Below are 19,107 nucleotides of genomic sequence, written 5' to 3' on the forward strand. Positions count from 1 at the left end.
GCTTTTTTTTTTTTTTTTTTACACAATGTTTACTTGATTTCTGTTATTAAATATAAAGAGAAAAATAGCTGTATAGATCAGCGTGTGTAGATAGCGTGCTCAGTTTTTTGTGCTGTAAACTCCCATGATGCATCTTTTCATAGTATGATACAGTGACCTCAGTCATGTCAATGGACAACTTCACTAGTTTCACAATGGCTGGGTTTCAAATCATGCAATTCAGCAACATGTCACATCCATCAAATCAAACAGAAATTGCGATAAAAGAAGTCATTTTGATGGCTTTGTGTGTCATAGGACTGAAAGTGAATCCACTCGTGCTCTGTGACCTTATCAGGTCACTTGAGGACACTTCATATGTCACATCCAACCAATCCAGCTCCTGCCCGTCGTATCTCCTCTCCCTCTAAAGAGGCTGTTTCAGTTCAAACAGTCCTGTTCCACCTTTGACAACCTTCCCCACCACCAGACAGGCGGAGGGTGACGCCAGCTGGTCATGTGACCCTGAAAGAGGAAGACAAACAGCGGTGAACAAAAACACAAAGATAAGGGCGGTGGTGGCTTGAAGATGGGAGGAGATGACTTGTGACAGGAAATCCAACATCCCTGAAGCACCGTCACAGACCTTCAATGAAAAGCTAATTGTTAAAGGAAACCGGAGTTGCCATATCCTTGAATTATTTCTTTCTCATTCCTTCCCAAAGAGGGCAGATTCAACAAAAGCATAACATACGACAATGTCAGTGTCAGATGTCTCTCGTTCCATCAGCCACATGCCAAAATCCATTCCCGCAGAGTTCGCTTTGCATATTGTTTTTCTCTGTGTTCTTATTGTCAAATGGTCCTCACCCAGCATAGTAGCCTGTTTGAGAAATTTGTAGCTGGTCTCAAAGGTCATCTGCTGCAGAGGGGAGGAGTTGGACCTGATGGCGTGCCGGTTTAAAGGCTTATATACGCCTTCAAAACACATGTAGTCTGCTACCAGGGACAGATGTCTGGGGTCCACCTCGATACCTAGAGACAGACAGAAAAATTGAGATGAGTGTTCCTGAAAGCCTGTTATCTGTTAGTGGAGGTTTAATCTGTGGGTTTGTACCATAGACAGCAAAGACATCTTTGATCTCCTTCTCTATGACTTTCAGAGCCACTTCGATCCCGTAGGTGTTAGCCATGGCATGGACCTCATTGGAGTACAATCTGTTGATGTCCAAGATCTGGAGACAAAAAATAAAAAAAGAAATGCTGGGATCACCACCAAACTATGACAAAAATGTAAGCAATCTCATAATATACAACATTTTATTTTACCTTAAACCTTAAACTCTTTTAGTGTAAAGTACAATATTTTTTTCAGTGTTCAAACAGGGTTGTGATCTAAATATGCAATAGTCTCTGCTTTGAATCCACCACAAAGATCAGCATGAGATTTGAACAGGCACAGGTCTAAGCCTGATACGTGGAGGTCTGTGACATCCTGTGATCATAGATACTGTGAAAGGTCACGTGACTACTACAGATATATTTGGCACGATCTTGAATCCTCTTTGGTTGATGATTTCAAAGCACTGCAATGTAAATAACGCAGTGTATTTAAAATAATTTAGATTTACAAATAGTGAATCAAAGCTTTTAATGTTAAGACACTTCCCAAAAGTCTCTTTAATATCTGCTACCATCTATAATGTCTTCCAGATATCCAAAAAGATCATTAAATCATCACTATAGAAGACATAAATTAGTATCTGCACTTCACATTTTAGATTTCTAAAATGGAATCTGGAAGTCCAAATTGGGATCAATAAAGAAGCAGTCTAAAGTCAGTTACGCTTATGGGTTTTGCTGAGCTGCACTATTTTCCACGTAAACCTGGTGAACTACTTTGTGCTGCTTTGGACCCTAACCCTCAAAACCACAGTGTGGTGTCCTGATTAAAATAAATGGAAACAAAAACAAAAATGTCTTGCAGTCTAACCGACACTGACTACATACATCAGTGTGCTTGAACATTTCTTGCATGTTGATGCCTTCCGTGTTGAGGACAGTCTCCTTCTCGCCAGTCTTCGTTGTGGTTTCGCTCAGCAAGCAGCGCGTCAAGCCTTTGGTCTCCACAATGACGGCGTTCTGGGCCAGTGTTGACAGGACTGAGGTCAGGTCGAAGTGCACCTTGCTCACCGGCAAGACCAGATCAACCTAGACAACGGGATGAAGGGAACACCGTTCAAACAATAACCTAATGAGCAATATTAGACTTTAAAGACATCTGAAAGCTGCAGTTTGTGTATTCGCATCTATTGACAAAGAGGACATTATATGAGATCAATTCTGATTGGCTGGTTTGCGGCCATTCATATAATGTTCAATGTCTGGTATAGGTGTACATTTATTTGTGTTTAAACAATGAAGCAGTATTAAGCTAAGATAACTATGATCATGGACTGGTGGAACCAATTCAAACTAGACGAACCACGTTATCCTCCTGACTACCAGTAGTTCAAATTTGTCCTCTGTGGAGGACATTTGTAAACCTGAATATCTCCCACCCACTGCATACTACTGAATTGACTCATTTTGCTATCTACAGAGGACATTTAGGGCTTTTCAATGGTACCAAATGTGAAGGGGTGGGGCTTTGGTACCTTTCTCTTTCTCATTAAGGAAAATGGCGTCCATCAGCGCAAGCACATTTTATGGGAAGAGGAAAAGTTAAGTGCGTAATACTTTTTATTGAGCACATTTTGGCTTGTCCTAAAAAAAACAAAACAAACTTTAACAAAAATAAAAGGTTTTCAGTATTCTAATTACCTTATAAAGATTGGGCAATTTAATTAAAAAAATTATGATTGGACAATATTTTTTTCCTGGTAGTCAGGAGGTTAGAAGAACCACACACACATTTCACTTCTAACGTTTAGGCAGAAGTGCTGATAAGATCATGTTGTCTCATTGTGGTCACGATTAGAGTGCAAGCAAATTCCCCTCTGGGTGTCTTTATGCAATCATACTTGCAAACTGGTAAAGATTTTCGTTTCTTGCCTTGCGATGTGTTCCACTCCCAATGATTAGCTGTTTGAGGTTTAGTCCCATGGGAACACTTGGAGCTAGGTGCAAGTTAAAAGAACTGCAGCACATTTAAAACAGACTTATTTACTGTACGGCCCGTTGCTCATGTTCAGCTCAGTACAGCAACATTTCTGGAGCAGAGATCAGTGACAGGACTAAATACACACAACAACATTCTTGGCTATACAAAAGGACTTTTGTAATCAGGTTGACTGGTAACAGGTGATAGTATCATGATTGGGTATGAAAGGGGCATCCTGGAAAGGCTCAGTCGTTCTTTTGTTGCAAATAATGAAAAGATGAAATATAGCCTGACTTTTTCTTTCAGTCTAATCGAAAATCTAAACATGAAAGTTCAAGAGAAGCCCCCTAAAACCTTGTCAATCTGCTTGTTGAACACTCACCTCACACCAAAGTTCATGCTGGTGATCGTAGCAATATCTCTCTATCGCCGAGTTGGAGTCCAGAACAGAGTTCACTCTCATCGGATTCAAGGTCTTTTCTTCTTCTCCTCCATCTCTTTTTGTCCGTCTCTTCTTCTGCTTTCTCACTCCTGTAGATTCTAGCTGGCACTCCTCCGGAGTGTCCTCCACGTTCGCCTCCACCTCCTCCTCTTCCTCCTCCTGATCTGCTCTGTCCTCGCCATCATCACCTCCCTCCTCTGCCTCACTCTCATAGTCCACCTGCAGAGGAGAGCAGAGATGGAATTAGCGGTTTTCTATTGGCTTGAGGGAGGCACACACCTGTCTACCTTATGTAGACAGGTGTGTGCCTTTCCAAATCATGTCCAATCGATTGAATTGACTACAGGTGGACTCCAGTCAAGTTGTAGAAACATCTCAAAGATGATCAGTGGAAACAGGATGCACCTGAGCTAAATTCTGAGTGTCATGGCAAAGGGTGTGAATACTTATGTACATGCAATATTTCAGTTTTTTATTTTAAAGAAATTTGCAAAAATTTCTAAAAAACCTTTTTCAGTTTGTCATTATGGGATATTGTGTGTCGATGAGATGAGACAAAAAAAGGAACTGAATTCATTTTGGAAAAAGGCTGCGAGATAACAAAATGTGGGGAAAGTGAAGGGGTGTGAATACTTTCAGAATGCACTGTAACCCAGAAGATCATAAATGCATCTCTGCAAACAGACTTCGTCCCTGATGTGTTTAAAACAGCTGCTTTCCATCCATTCTTTATGTCCATTCTGTCTTTTCTATTTGAAGCACTTGGTGCAGGTGAGTTCTTTGTTGAAAGGTGTTATACAAACAAAGTTTGAAACTTTTCCTCTATATACAAATATTCAACATCTATTGAATGTATTGGCACACAATGTTTCATAGGCATTCTAAGTTTTCAGACAATGTATTCTCATGAATTTAGTGACAGCCTGAGTTTTCCTCTAGATCCACCATGAGGTTGACATGTGAGGCTCTGGGTGAAATATCTCTATAGCTATTGGATGTACTGCAATATCTGGTATACACATTCATGTTCCCCACAGGATAAATGGCAACAGCTTTTCGTGATCTCTTAACTAACCGGTAGGCTCTTAGTCTTGTTAAATATCCACAATAAATCCCCGAGTATACAAATTGGAGGAATCACTACCTGCACTGCAGGAAAAGAGGTAAAACGAAGGTAAATAAAGAAAGAAATACTGTAACTGTATATTTGTAGATATCATACTTGCAGAAATAATCAACACAGGACAAATTTGGATACAGTTATTGCCAAAGAGGAGCAGCTACATTTCTAGTCCAAACTAGTCAGTTATTAGTCAGTAATGCTTTACTAAGCACTTCTAATGAGGATCAGATGAACATGTTCAGACCAACGAAGCCTACCCACGAAGTACAGGAAATACACGCTGTCCATTTCTAGGAAAATCAAGGGATTCACCTTAAACACACCTAACTGTATACAAAGCATTTCATCCATCTTCATACCTCCTCTTCCTGTTTGTCTTTTCGCTTGGCGTCTGAGGCATCAGCGTCTCCTTCGTTCCCCTGGTCATCAACAATCTCCCGCTCCTCCTCTCCCTCCCCATCATCTAACTGATTTTGGTATTCAAGGAAAGGAAAGATAAGATAAAAACATTCAAAGATGAGTGACAACACGAATCCTAAACATCCTATCGGGAATACTGAGATGAAGACAAGCCAATTAAAAACAGACCCCTGCGGTGTCAGCTCCTCCATCACCATCATCGTCCCTATCTTTGAGGGTGGCCTTCCTTGCTTCCACGGCAATGGAGGCCAGCTTGGCACTGCGCTTCTTAATGGCTTCGAGAAGGAGACGGAAAAACCTGGGAGGACAAAAAAAACAAACAAAGTGTCAAACAGCGAAGGTGAGAGGTTAAAATCAAGTTATTTCTGAATGGATTCTGGTAGAGAACAGCCCTCACACACACACACACACACACACACGTAGACACAGATACACACACACCTGGTTTCCATGAAGTGGAGGATCTGTTGCGGTGACAACAGCTTATCATCCTCATAACGGTCAGGAGGCAGGAAGTGGAAGGTGACTCTGAACTTGCGCAGCTTTTGATTTTCAATCTGTAATGTCTCCACCACATCCACCTTGTGCAGCACCTGCTCTCACACACACACACACACACACACAGATGTACATTTACAAACACAGTAACACAACTATAGATATGCAAAGACAAAGTGTGAAATGAAAGAGGAAATGAAATAAGTCAGAAAAGAGGAAAGGCAAAACAAGCCACACAGACAAAATTAAAGTAAAGCAAAAAGAGACAATAAAAAGAGCAGAAGAAGACATTTTTAGCAGAAACACATGACAGATGCTGATCCTCACCTCAGACAGACAGACTCTGGTGAGTTTCTTACGGAGCGTCTTGGCTCTCTTCAAGGCTCTCTTGTTGTTTAGCACAGGAACGCTCATCATGGGAGTTTTAATGTTGGAGCTGGCCACCATCAGGATCTCCCTCAGTCTGTGGGACAGACAGACGTGTAGAGAGAGTGAGACACGGTGGGAGGCTTGGATGGATGAAGCAGGGAGGAGTAGGAAGACAGTAAGAAGTGTCGATGTAGGAAAGGCATGTGGTAAAAGTAACACTAGAACAGTCGTCGTATAAAAAGTGACAGTCAAACCTAAACAGTTATACACTGATTTGTACTCACACTTGCTCAGACAGCAACTTCTGCTTCTCACCTTTTAAATGATCTCTTCTTTCAGCTCAGTGTGTATCAGCCCTTTATACTTTGAATAAACTGATTTCAGTGATGTCTGTCGCTTTAATCTCATGGAAGTGACATTTAAATTTGCTGTGCGGTGTAAAAGGAAGTTAAGCTTTATTTATGTAGCACTTTTAAAAACACTAAAAAGACAAAAAAGCAATCATGGAAGGAGGATTATTCATTCAGGTTACTGGGTTCAGCAGAGAAACAGATGTCTGTATCATCTGCATAACAGCGATATGATTGGTCCATGGACTGACCCCTGAGGGACACCACACAGGAGGGGAGCTGAGGAGCACAGATGACAAAAAAAAGAGGAACACAGGACAGGCCACTGCATCCTTTCATTAGTTTCCTCAACCCTTCTTTCACACCTCTTATACTGTCGACACACATCTGGTTCATTTTCCACCAAACTTTTGACAAGCCTGTGCCCACGTGCATCACGCCAGCTCTGCACTTTGTTGTGGTTTCACTTTGTGGGAAACCTTTCAGCTGCCCTGCTTTCGGTTGCTTTTTGTGTGTGAGTATTTTAATACTTCTGTAACACAACTGTCGTAAGTCTGGTCAGAATTTTACACTTATTTCCACCTATTTCCTTTCTTTTCATAACCCTCTACCGCAAATGAGTCAGAAAGAAATGACGATGTGGGAGCACTTGTACTGTATCATACAGTTCATATTGTACATCGCACTGAAGTTTATCCAAAGGCTGTAAAATAGAAACTACTTTCTAAGGCTGTCCAGAACAAATGTATGTCCTGGATAATGTGTTCACATCCACATAAAAGGTGAATAATGAGGTATGTGTGGAGCTGACATTACCGAGGTATTCCCAAAGTGACGTTCATCTCTCCTCTGCCAGCAAAGTGGAAGGTGTTGAGGGTCATCTGGGTGGAGGGCTCGCCGATGGACTGAGCTGCCAGCAGACCCACTGCTTCACCTGGGTCACACAGTGAACGCTGCCACTTATAGTGCAACAGCTGGCGCAGGCTGAAGACACACAGAGAGAGATGAGGCTTTAAAATGGGTTTAGGTTTATCTCATAATTAATGATCATGATTTTAACATGCTCAACAATGTGTGGCCTGGATACTGCATTATACTGAGAGGTGTGTGTAACATTTAGCCGGTCCTCATTGAAAAGGGGACAAAATATTAGAAATGCCTCTGAGTATAATACATACAATTCAACATCTCTCTAATACAGTTCACCAACAACTGAACACTGTAACATGAAGGCAGGACTGCTGTATTAGGCTGCGCTGCCGGGAGCTATGTGTACCCAATAAACTACCAATAAAGTATATCAATTTGATTTGATTCTGTGTAATGAAATCTTTTTGGAAACAATGCACTTCTGAAAATTACTGACAAAACAAAACAAGGAAGCTCATATATGCCATGTAGGTTATGATAATTTAAGAGGATTCTGCAGGTGTTGTGTAATGACTGAACTATATTACACGTGTAATTTGTTTCTGGTTTTACTGAACAAACACAGAGTAGCAGTATCACAGCCTCTGCCGAAATGCCCTTCACTTTATATTCCTTTATATACCTGAATGGTGTATGGATAAATTGTGAAGATTCATTCATTCAGTACCTGTGGTTGTCGAGGCTGTCTTCCCTCAGCCCGTCTCTGCTCTGCAGGTATTTGTCTGTGATGCTGTGAAAGTTTTCAGATACAGACCCGAAGCAGACGTCTGGCCTAAACAAGCCCAGAGAGGGCTCAGGGCAGCGAGAGGACTTCCTGCTGTATTTTGCCCTGCTGGACTCATCCAGAGAGTACCACTGCTGTATGAGCTGAGGAGGGAGCAGAATTCAAATGACAGTTTGGTCAGCCTAGGTTAGAGGTCAGCGGTTCACTACTCTATGTCCTGAGGCATGTGCATTTTCAATTTTTGTGTATAAATACCTGCTGTACAGCAGCATTTCTTCCATGTACGTCTGGTTCTGTTTTTTGTTCAGTCTGTTTCAGTTTGGCTAGCTTCTTCTGGGAAAACAGCAAGAATGCTCCTGACACAGATTAAAACACACACATTACATGACAGACATTCACACAGGCAGTGCACACTTCACTGTCCATTCCCTGAATTCTCCTGATCACATCAATGATCTGCTACTGATCTAGAAAAGCTCAAACTGGGACTCCTGACCTTTCAACTCAAACTCTTGTTCTGAGAAACACAGATAGTAAGTGTGACATGCAGTATAACTCTAAACTAGATTTAAATGACCAGCCAAACTTTGTTATCTACCTCTCCGTGGACATGCCAACTCTCTCTTTGCTCTCCATCGCTGGATGGCCGCAAAGTGTTGACTGGCAGTCTGAGGGTCCAAACGTGCCAAAACCTTGTCCAGACCCTGGGACCTCTTGATAACCTGACAGGAATGTGGAAACACAGGTTGAGGTTACTTTTCTAACAGATGGGTGGGTAGATGTGTCATAATCCCTATGTTACTGAAATACTGGAGACATCGGTGTTGTTCAAGTAGAAAGAGCCTCAATATAATCCTCATGTCTGTGCATCAAGTACAGCGCTACAGGCAGGAGACTATTAGCCTAGCTTCACATATCGCGACTTGAAGAAGGGGAGAACAGCTAGTGTGGTATCCAAGGTTAAAAAATACATCAGATTAAACTTCTAATGTAGACACCTCATCTGGTTTATTACACAAAACAAAACTTAAAATGTCAATTTGTAGTTTTTAGGGGGACTTACTTGCGGTAGCTATTTCACGATACATTGTGATAAATTAGTGAGCTTTAGACGTGCTGGTAGTATGGCTGTCACGATCATGAGTGTTTGTGTTCATTTAGTGGCACCATCATATAAGCCTAGAACAGTTTTTTTCTCAAATAAAAGCCAGGTCTCTAATAGTAGCTGGGGGATTGATGGAAAATAAAGAACCCCATGCAAATACCAAATGTAAAGTATTTAGACCCTTCACCGCTGCAGAGTAAAACTACTGTTAACTAGTTCAGCTCATCCCACTTAATGTTTGTGTGTAGTACATATTTATCCCCATTGGCCACATTAGAGCACCATGGGGCCCATGAACTACACCTTCACTGTGGCAGCCATTTTGGCCAGTGGCATCCACTGGGGAGGAAGCACTGAATTTGACAAGGCTGCAATCTTTTTCTGTTTTAAGATCATTTTTTTTGCCATTTCTGCTTTTTGAGACAGGAGAGGCAGGAGAGAGAGACTTAGGATGACAAAGTAGAAGCAGCCTCAGACTACTACAGTTTAAAAATCTGTTATCTAGGACAGAAATCCCATGTTCTGTATCCACTGTATTGCTAGACAGCTGTGGTTAACACTGCACCTGTGGTTTAACCTACACTCAGTTCCTGTGCTGTGTAAAAATCACCTAAAATCCACTGATGAGCACTGTATCAGTCACAACCAGGGTTCTAAATTAACTTTTTTGATCACCAGCCAATGTGGCTGGTGACCTTCTAAAGTTACCAGCCAATCAGAATTTCCACTAGCCAAATTTTTTCCCGATGAAAATAAGAGAGATTATGAGTGCCACTGAATGCATTTGATCATTTTTGAAAAATGCACAGAAAGTACAACACATGAAACAAAATATACACAGAAAGTGCAAACATTTAATTTATACAAATAAAAAATGCTGTCAGATTTATTATTTTATAAAAGACATTTTTCCAGTAAGTATTTAGTATCATTACATTCCTAATAAAATGTACTTTTCCTTTCAACTTAAAGTGTTTTTGCTTTCCTTCTTTAATAAGAAATATATATAAGTAACAGCCATGACTTAAACACTTGCAAAAAAATTGCATTGGTAATAAATTGAATTATGTATGTACAACTAGAAAACACAAATAGTGCAGCAGTCAGTACTGCAGACTCCTTCGGCTCTCCTGATGACTTCGGGCACTCTCATGGTCCTTTACTGCCTCGACTTTAAAATTATTAGTCCCCACCACAAAATTATACGTCTTGTTTTTTTCTTTCGTGTACATGCGGCAATCCTTACAAAACATGACGGCATTTTCGTGATCAAACACAAGTCATTCACGACCTGTCAGCCATTTAGCGTTAAACTTTCTTTTCTTCGTTTCGCACGCTTTGTCGACATTCTCATCCCCTGCCTCCTTCCTCTTCTCGCCCCCAGACGTCTGTCCCAACCACGCATTTAGTTTAACTTTACTTTTTACTTTTAGCTAGCTCAGTCTCCTTTTTTATAGTTTATACGCCGCCGTTCATTCTTCTTCTTCTTCTTTGTGTTTCCGTGGTTTCTCGCGCCGGTTGCACTACAAACTATAGTGTGCCTGCGCACAGCCAATAGGCGTCTTGTACGTCATCACGTAGCATTACGACCGTGTTCATGGGAAATGTAGGACGGACTGTCCGGGAGACAAATGACCAAGAACTGTAGAGCGGCTCTGACTGACATGATTGCCTAATGCATTACCGGCCAAATTGGCTAGTAAGTTTTTATTTACACCCGCCAATATGAATTTTAACCCGCATTTGGCGGGTTGGCAGGTGTTAATTTAGAACCCTGGTCACAACATGCAACATACGTTTCTACAGCTCCGGTCATTTTCATTCATTTGTAGCAATTCAAATATTTTACAATGTATCATAAAAAACAGACGCGACCATCCGATATTAAGAAAAATGCAAAAATCCATCAGTATTTTCCATGTAATTATTTATAACGTGTTCATAACACCGTGCTCGTGTTCTGCTGTTTTACCTCATAGTTATCCTCTATGAAGGGGAACTGTCTCGGCTGCAGGAACTGAGTCTTGGGGATATCCAACCCATCTTCACCGTACAGGAACTGGACCACAGATCCATCGCTGTCCCTAACCGTCAGATCATACTGCACGACCAAACCCTCCAGATGTTTTATGACACATCTGCAGAGGAGAGGTAGTAGTGAGGGAGGGTGGAAGAAAATGGGAATAAGATAAGCAAAAGGAGAGGACGATGCATTGTGCAACACACAACAACTGATAGACACGTAAGTGAAACGTTTTATCTGTAAGCAACGCATGCCTGTGAACTGAGCCTGAGCAGACATGCAGGGAAATCAAGCTGTGAGAGGCTGAAAACATGAATCAAACCAGCTGCAAATATAATGCCTCTGCACACTCGTGACTGCATTTTAATGATATCTGCAGCCTTTTCTGAACTATTCATCAGTCAGGTTCACGTTACCTCTGCAGGTATCCTGATCGAGATGTTTTCACGGCTGTGTCGACCAGCCCCTCTCTGCCAGCCATACAGTGGAAGAAAAACTCCTGAACGCAACAAAATTACAGACAGAAAAGGACAGAAATGTATCAGGAGAACGATCTTCATACATGTCATAGCAGGCGCGCTCAGAAAAAGGACTTATACACACACACATACGCAGACAGACAGAGCTCTCCTCATGTACCTGCGGTTTGATGCCTGTGAGGAACCTTCCAGAAACAAAGCCGCCGGCACCAGGTGAGGGGTCATATGGCTGGAAGCATGGCAAGGATTTCCCAGAAGGCATCAGTGGAGGCCTACGACCCTCCAACTCAATCTGACCGAGCAGACATGAAATCTGAAACCCAAACAGGACAGGACAGTTGTAGGTTAAAAGCTTAAAGTTCAGGACATTTTACTTGAGCAAAATCAGTGCAGAACAGTACGACGTGAGGGAAACGCTGCGGTGTGTGTACCTGCATGGTGTTTACAGTGGAGCCCTTGGCTCCTGACTGGACCATCAGCTGGAGGTTGTTGTCTGGGAAAGAGGTGTGGAGTCCAACTGGCATGCACACCTGCAAACATACACAACATTTCATCACCATCATCAATGACATTAACAACTGTGCAGGCTGGCAACAGGCACTTCTTTCTGAAAAATGTAGATTTCTGGAGCATTTTGTTCATTTGTTAGATACACTACAGGGCAAACAGGAAGTGAGGGGAAATCACATGTAACAAAACTGTCAGACTAAAATAGGAACCAAACAATCCAAGTGTTCCTACTCCTGTTCACCATACTGATGGTGTGTGTGCCACTAGGAGTAATCAAGGCAGTGTACAAGTCATTGCTCACTGTCCTGAATGTCAGCAGTAGCAGCGGCGGGTCACCTTGTTAATGTCATTGTTCACTTGGTTGGCCACTTCTTTGAACTTGTGGTCAGCCATGCTGAAGTCTCTCTGGTCTGGGTTGAGGTGAGCATCCTGCCAGCGGCTCCGAGCCTCAGCTTGATCCACAGAGGAGGGCAGGTTGAAAGCTGCCTGGAGAGCCTTAGAGACGGAAAGGAAAACATTTTTTTTTTTCCATTAAGTAACAACACTACCCATGATTACAGGTTTTATTTAAAGCCACAATAAGTATAGTTAGACAAATTCATACTCTGGCCCTGCATAAAGACACTGTGGCAGACAGCAATGGATGATGCCACCTCAACCTCTGAGACGTGGAGCTTAAAGCAACAAACAGACTGTACTGCTTTTCGTTGAATGAGACTCTGTGATGAAAGCACTGGATGAGGCTGTCACCAATAAAAGTTCAACATTATTTGTGTCAGCTGCAGAGTAATAGCACTCTTCACTAAATTTTTGTGCTTGTGTGTAGTACATATTTATCCCCAGTGGCCACGTTGGAGCACCATGGGGCCCATGAACTACACCTTCACTGTGGCAGCCATTTTGGCCAATGGCATCCACTGAGGAGGAAGCACTGAATTTGACAAGGCTGCGATCTTCCTAAACACTTATTTACTGTGAAGTAAATAAGAGTCTACAGCAGTAGTTAAAATACTATCAGACAGTTTGTTTCCCAGAACAAGCCTCTGCTTTAACTCACTTTGGTGCCAATCGTTAGTGATTCTTGAATGATTTTTTGCCTCCTCCTGTTGGCGCCTGGTTTCACCAGAATGTCTTCCACACCTGGACACAAAAGCAAAGAAAAGGTTTGAGATAATACTCCTCTTCTATCTTCACTAATTATCCACAAAACCTGACACACAAAAACCAGTATTAAGCCAGGAAGGCCACAATGGCTTGCCATGTGTTTCATTTACTGTATCTGGCCTCTTACCCAGAGTAAAGCCTCTGTGTAGCTGCAGGTAAGCAGTGAAGAGGCGAGCCAGACAACTGAGCAGTTTGCCACTCGTCTCCCCTCCGTACAGCTCATAGCAGCAGTGGACCAGACCGTAGGCCGACGAGCCGTAGTGTGCTTTGTCCAGAACCCCCATCAACAGCTCCCCCTCACGAATCACCACCTGGGGATTAAAGTGAAAGGAGAGGAAGAGGAGTTAACACAAAAAAAAAAAGCCAAAATATTTAAGTGTCAAATATTGCACCAGTCATTTCTAAATTCTTCTGGAGACAAGTTTCAATATGCCAAAGGCAAAATAACACAGCACTTGCGTCATTGTTGACATTGATTTGGATTAGAGAGTGAAATCTCTCCATCTTGTGTGTGTGTGTGTCTGTGTGTACACACCTGTGAGTCACACATGCTGTCGGGTCTGTAGCCAGGTGAAGCTCGTGGTGGGACTTGGATCCATGATTTGCTGGGGATTTTCGATTTGCCGAGCAGGTTGAGTGGCACAGCATTCTGAGGGATTACATTCAGCAGGAGCGTAGACACCACCTACAGGAAACACCACATTCACCACACATTGGTACAACTGAGCACGCAGAGGCTGTCAATTACATCATGTTCAGGGTATCAGCTTGAGTATCACAAGTTCATTTACCTGCTTTCCTGTCCAGAGCTGCTGCGGCTTGCGAATGGCTGGCGGCAGCAGTTTAACTCTGCCTGGTTTGTCAGTCAGTCCCCTGTACACCAACTCAAAGTACTGGACTCTGGTGAAGAAACAGTCTCGTATCGTCATCCTCGTACCCGATACCATGTGATCCTGGATCAGGCCTGCTAAAGGTTTACCGTCCTGAAGACAGAAAGAGAAGAAAACCTGAGTACCAGCACTTTTGCCAATGTATGTTTGTCAGATAGTTTACCAATTCAACAAGGACAATGATAAGTGGCATAACTAGCATGAAACATTGGCGAGTTGCACGCAAAAAAAAACCAGAACAGCCCAAGTTCCACATGTTCCTCAGCACAGTTGGTCTGATGAAGTTATCAGTTCAAACAGCACAGACAGAAACTGTGTCTTCAGTTTTGTTGAGAGTCAAACTGTCTGAAACTTCATCAAGTGTTTGCAGTTGTTACTGCCTGAAAGTTTAGGACTGTGCTGCGCTGCACTCTATTAATCTTCAATGTACAGTGTGTGTACCCACCTTGGGAACGAGGTACTGCTGGTCAGTGCTGACTAACGTGTAGGCCTCTGCTCTGGCCAGCTCGCTTTGAGGGAAGTGCGCGTTCATTTCGTCCCCGTCAAAATCAGCATTGTACGCCTTGCAGTTAGCATAGTGGAGCCTTAGAACCTGAAACATCCAATTAAGATCAAGGACCATTTGTTATGCATCCCTGCTTCCATAATCAGTCAAAATAACACATTAGCCTCAGCGAATCATATCGTGCCTTCTCTCCTGGTAAGATCCGTGCACAGTGGGCTTGAATGGAGGGTCTGTGCAGAGTTGGCTGTCTGTTCAGTAACAAAATGTCTCCGTTCTTTATGTGACGATTCACCTGGACAGACAGAAAGAGTAGAGTGACAATTCAAGCTTAACTTGCACTGCAGGGTGTGCAAGGGTTTCAGTCTGGGAATGACTTTTCTGACTTACTATCTTCATGGGCATCTTATGTGGTTCGGGACAGGGCGTCAGAAGTTGCTTGGCAACAGCTTCTCTCTGTGCAAGGTTGGTAGCTGATAGGATGGTTCTCCTGCCATCCTCGTTTATCACCATGGAAGCACCGGGGTGGACGCTGGGCCCATTAAGAACGGCCTGACGGAGCTCCTTCACATTCCATGGAGTGACGGGCTGGGGGTAGGTCAGCTTGGTGGCAAACACCTGCACGAGCATAGAAGAAACAGTGATGTTACCCACATTTCCCCTTCCTTGAGAAAGCCTGGTACTCACTTTGAGGGAAAAATGAATCAGAAATGCAGTCAGATGTACCATAGGTATGCCTATCTCGTTGGTCCCAATGTACATGTCAGGGCAGATGACAGACCGCGCGGCGTAGTCTACTCGTTTTCCCATCATATGTTTCCGGAACAATCCGTCCTTTTTCTCCAATATCTGACAGGAGAGAGGAGACAATCCGGTGATACAAAAGTCGTTATCGGCTGAACAAATGGAAAAAGGGAGGTCTGTTATACCTGTCTGATTCCAGGGTATTTCTCAGTCATCATTTTGTCCATGTCACTGTCAAAGACGATGTTAACGTGGGTCTGCAGTCGGATCCAGATGTTGTAGAGTTTATCTGTTAGTGTGAGGCCGGGGATCCCCGCCAGAAACGTCTGGTCTGTCTGTTCAGGAGCCTGAGAAGGACGAGAGAGGACAGGTTGACATGTCCTGTACCACAAACATAAAGATGTTTTACCTGGAATCAGTGGAGCTACACCTTATCATGCATGAAAAGTAATTTTAAAAAAGGTATGAGAACAGACAAACACTTGTTTCAGCTTGCCTCCTGCTCCTCAGCAGTCTTCTCCCCCGCTATGAGAGCCAGAAGTTTCCTTATGAAGTCACAGTCCTTCATGACGGCCTGCATGTTGACTGTCTGACCGTTTGTAAACATTTGGTCACCCAGGCGGTTGATTGGACGATACCTGGCAGAGAGAGAGGAGGAGGGGTTTGATAAAGCGCTATGGTCACACAACCTCAGCACAGCCTGCGAGTGCGTTTGTTCACACTGTACCTGCACGGTGGGACGACGAGTAGATCCAAGAAGAAGAGGTCTGGACAGAAACCTTTCACTCCATCCTTTGACACCATGCCCTCCTCCATCCCAGAGAAGAGGCACTTCAAGAAGAAAGCTGGAAGAAAGTGAGGTGAGAATCATACTGTGGGATTTGCACTTTTAGTGGAAATGATAAAAACTGCAACAATAATACTGAATAGCTTCAGATGTAATGATTGAAACTTGTATGCATGTTTGAATCCATGGTTGAATTTAGTATTTAGTATATTTACAGTCCAGTTTTGTCCACAAGGTGGAGGTATATTTTTTTTGTTTGTTGTTTTTAGCCTACCTTCTTTCTCCCACAGGCTGTTGGTGTGCTCTCTAGCTGTACTAGCAGTCAGGTAGACTCTCTTTCCAGTCATCAGATCCTCTACAGGAAGACAAGAACAAAAGCTACTTTATGAACATATGTGCATGCAGGGTTTGCCAAAAATGTAGGTCAGAAACCACTTCCACAAAAACAAAGAGCTCTTCCCCACAGTCACTCCATCACTCAGACAGTCTGCACAACAATGAGCAGCACGTACAAAACATAATGTATTTTCTTTCAATTCTTACTTACCATCCGTGTTGCCACTTATCTGTGCTCCAGACGGCATTGTGACAATCAGCTTACTGTTGTGTTCACGACGCACAGTAAACCTGCCACTCCTACACACACATAAACCATACATACAGCACAAAATACACCATTAGGAAGTGATAAACACCTAAGCAAAGAAGATCTACACCATTATTAATTGGGTGAAAAATCTATTGCATCAGCAAGGTTCATTCCATTAACATCATAATATAACTCAAACAGAGCAGACAACTGCAGACAATGATATGTGTATCAATGAATTGATATATAAAGTATTTTAGACCAACATTAAATGAAACTTAAGTTCCTGGCATCATTTTAATTAAGTTACCTGCAGTAAGGGCACTTTCTAGTTTTCATGTGGATCCTCCAGAAGTCATTTATCAGGCTGCTCTTCTTTTCAACAAGGTGTTTAATCTGAAGAAGCACACACAAGCAGAGAATGAGGCCAGTGTGCCTCCATTAGGCCGTATGGTATGGTTGAAATGGATGTATATGACAGTTTGGTTTCCATGTTTTAAATCACATTAAAGAGCCCTGCAGCAATGTTCAGTGTGTGTATGATCGCACTGGAGCGCCATTTGTGTCTGCATGTGTGTCAGTGTGTCCTCACCGGTCTGATGTTCTCTGAACCTTCAGCGTTCACTCCGACTATCATGTCTGTAAACTCCTTAAGCACCTGCTGAATCTCATCTCCAGTGGCTTTGGGATTTTCCTCCAGGTGCTAACACAAATACACAAATTAATACATTAAGCAGAAACTGAGAACTGTTGATATATGATGATAACAAAATTACATTACATTAGTTAATACAGCAGCTCAGCATCAGAGGAAAGACAATTACTTACACGTTCACAGTTAAAAAAACATCCACCACATCATTCACGGCTCTCCACAAGGATTTGAAGTCGACATGGAAAAGTGGGAAAAAGAAGGCAGCTAGAAGGGTCCAGGGGCAACTTTAAACCCACCTGGTTGAGAACTTGTTCTATCTGGTAGACCTCTTGCATGGCTCCATGGTCCACTAACTTCAGCTGGTTCAGCAGCAGGTGGATGGCAGCTCGGGAACACGTTAACATGTGACATCCCAGGCAGGAACCACGGATCAACAGGAACAGTTTCTGATGACGGAGAACAGCAGGAGGGGATGAGAGAACAGGGTAAGAAAATACTGGCAAACATTCATAAAGCAGGTACACTGGAACAAGTTCTAGAAAGTGGTTTAAAAGTCAGTCCTGATTTACTGGATCTTAACCCCTAAGGCTGGTCCATCAGTATCAGTATCACACCAAGTGATAGTGTGTTATAAAGAAGAGTGTACAGCATGTATATGTACACTTTTGCGGTGCATTTGTGAACATGCTTACATCAAATAACAGTGGGTTGTATACAGGTAGAGGCAGGTCTACATGTCCCAGGTGTCCTGGACAGTTGTTGAAGTCCTGACAGCACGTTGAGCACACCTGGTAAAAACCATAGAAGAACTCGCTGATACTTGATTCTCACAATTTTAACCTTTACACACAAAGACTGATTAAGTACATGAGTACAAAAACAAATCAGGAGCAAGCAGGCTGATTTATGGCATGTTACAGATGTGTTATGGCTGTACATCACACAGAGTATATGTATTTTGATTTCAGTACCTCTTTGCTGTCTGCTGGTCCCAGGGCCAGATCGTACAGGCTGTTCGGGGCCACATTTCCAACAGCATCGAGGAACCTGGAGTTAGTGATCGTCTTCACACTCAACTTCCTAGACAGGAGATGAGAAGAATGCGTTATTATACCAACTGCTGGCAGTTACACAGGACTCTGAGCACGTCTTTGTCATTTCACTACTGCAGTGAATAACCGAGTCAGGTTTGGTGCACTAGAAAATGTTGTATGTTGTGTTTATAATGAACATTAACACAGCAACGCCTAGCTAAAGCATGTGTGTAATATAAACGTTAAAGCATGCTACCATTAGCAGGTATGCTGTTTTGAAGACATTTAGCATTTAAGCCAAGAGCGAGCAAAATATCTCTCACCGTATCTCTTCGGCTGAGTACATGCCAAACGACATGCCCTCCAAACGCCGCCAGGGCGTTTCTTTTCCAAACAACATTTTGGAGAGTTATCCAGACTTTAGGGTGCTTACTAATATAAATTCATGTCGGACAGTTCAACCACATGCGAGGCAAAGTTGTTCCTGTATCACACGTGGGACCGTCAGACTAAATTTAAGATTAGAGGGGAGACACAGATACAGATAATATATTTTTCTACAAACCTAGTGGATGTTTTACTTTTAAAATAACTAATTCAACACCCAAATTGGACTGTCTCGATATTACATGTGGATGAATTGTAGTACTTATTCAAAATACAAACTGGTATTATTTTTCTCTCCCC

At 42.6% G+C, this 19,107-nt stretch overlaps 1 protein-coding gene and 2 non-coding genes across 3 annotated transcripts; all 3 read right to left on the reverse strand.

The window, feature by feature from the left end:
• Positions 1-20: 20 nt before the first annotated feature.
• polr1a (RNA polymerase I subunit A) lies at positions 21-18,915 on the reverse strand. The gene is made up of 37 exons (XM_076739808.1): positions 18,744-18,915; positions 18,358-18,466; positions 18,079-18,174; positions 17,683-17,832; positions 17,324-17,434; positions 17,042-17,127; positions 16,690-16,778; positions 16,417-16,497; positions 16,083-16,200; positions 15,852-15,993; positions 15,541-15,702; positions 15,338-15,460; positions 15,002-15,229; positions 14,799-14,906; positions 14,555-14,701; positions 14,011-14,202; positions 13,755-13,904; positions 13,347-13,530; positions 13,113-13,195; positions 12,392-12,550; positions 11,977-12,075; positions 11,706-11,858; positions 11,483-11,565; positions 11,016-11,181; positions 8,537-8,660; positions 8,194-8,294; positions 7,882-8,081; positions 7,101-7,268; positions 5,893-6,028; positions 5,509-5,660; positions 5,236-5,365; positions 5,007-5,114; positions 3,465-3,743; positions 1,990-2,190; positions 1,097-1,214; positions 850-1,014; positions 21-504 (listed from the first exon to the last, which is right to left on the reverse strand). The coding sequence occupies exons 1-37, from the start codon at positions 18,818-18,820 to the stop codon at positions 407-409; spliced, it is 5,076 nt and encodes a 1,691-aa protein (XP_076595923.1). The 5' UTR covers positions 18,821-18,915; the 3' UTR covers positions 21-406.
• Positions 9,280-9,416, reverse strand: LOC143326351 (small nucleolar RNA SNORA5). Its single transcript, XR_013077626.1, has one exon. It is a non-coding gene; the product is annotated as a small nucleolar RNA SNORA5 (small nucleolar RNA).
• Positions 12,870-13,006, reverse strand: LOC143326352 (small nucleolar RNA SNORA5). Its single transcript, XR_013077627.1, has one exon. It is a non-coding gene; the product is annotated as a small nucleolar RNA SNORA5 (small nucleolar RNA).
• Positions 18,916-19,107: the final 192 nt, after the last annotated feature.

The sequence above is a fragment of the Chaetodon auriga genome, chromosome 9, assembly GCF_051107435.1.
Source record: "Chaetodon auriga isolate fChaAug3 chromosome 9, fChaAug3.hap1, whole genome shotgun sequence".
Lineage (NCBI taxonomy): Eukaryota > Metazoa > Chordata > Actinopteri > Chaetodontiformes > Chaetodontidae > Chaetodon > Chaetodon auriga.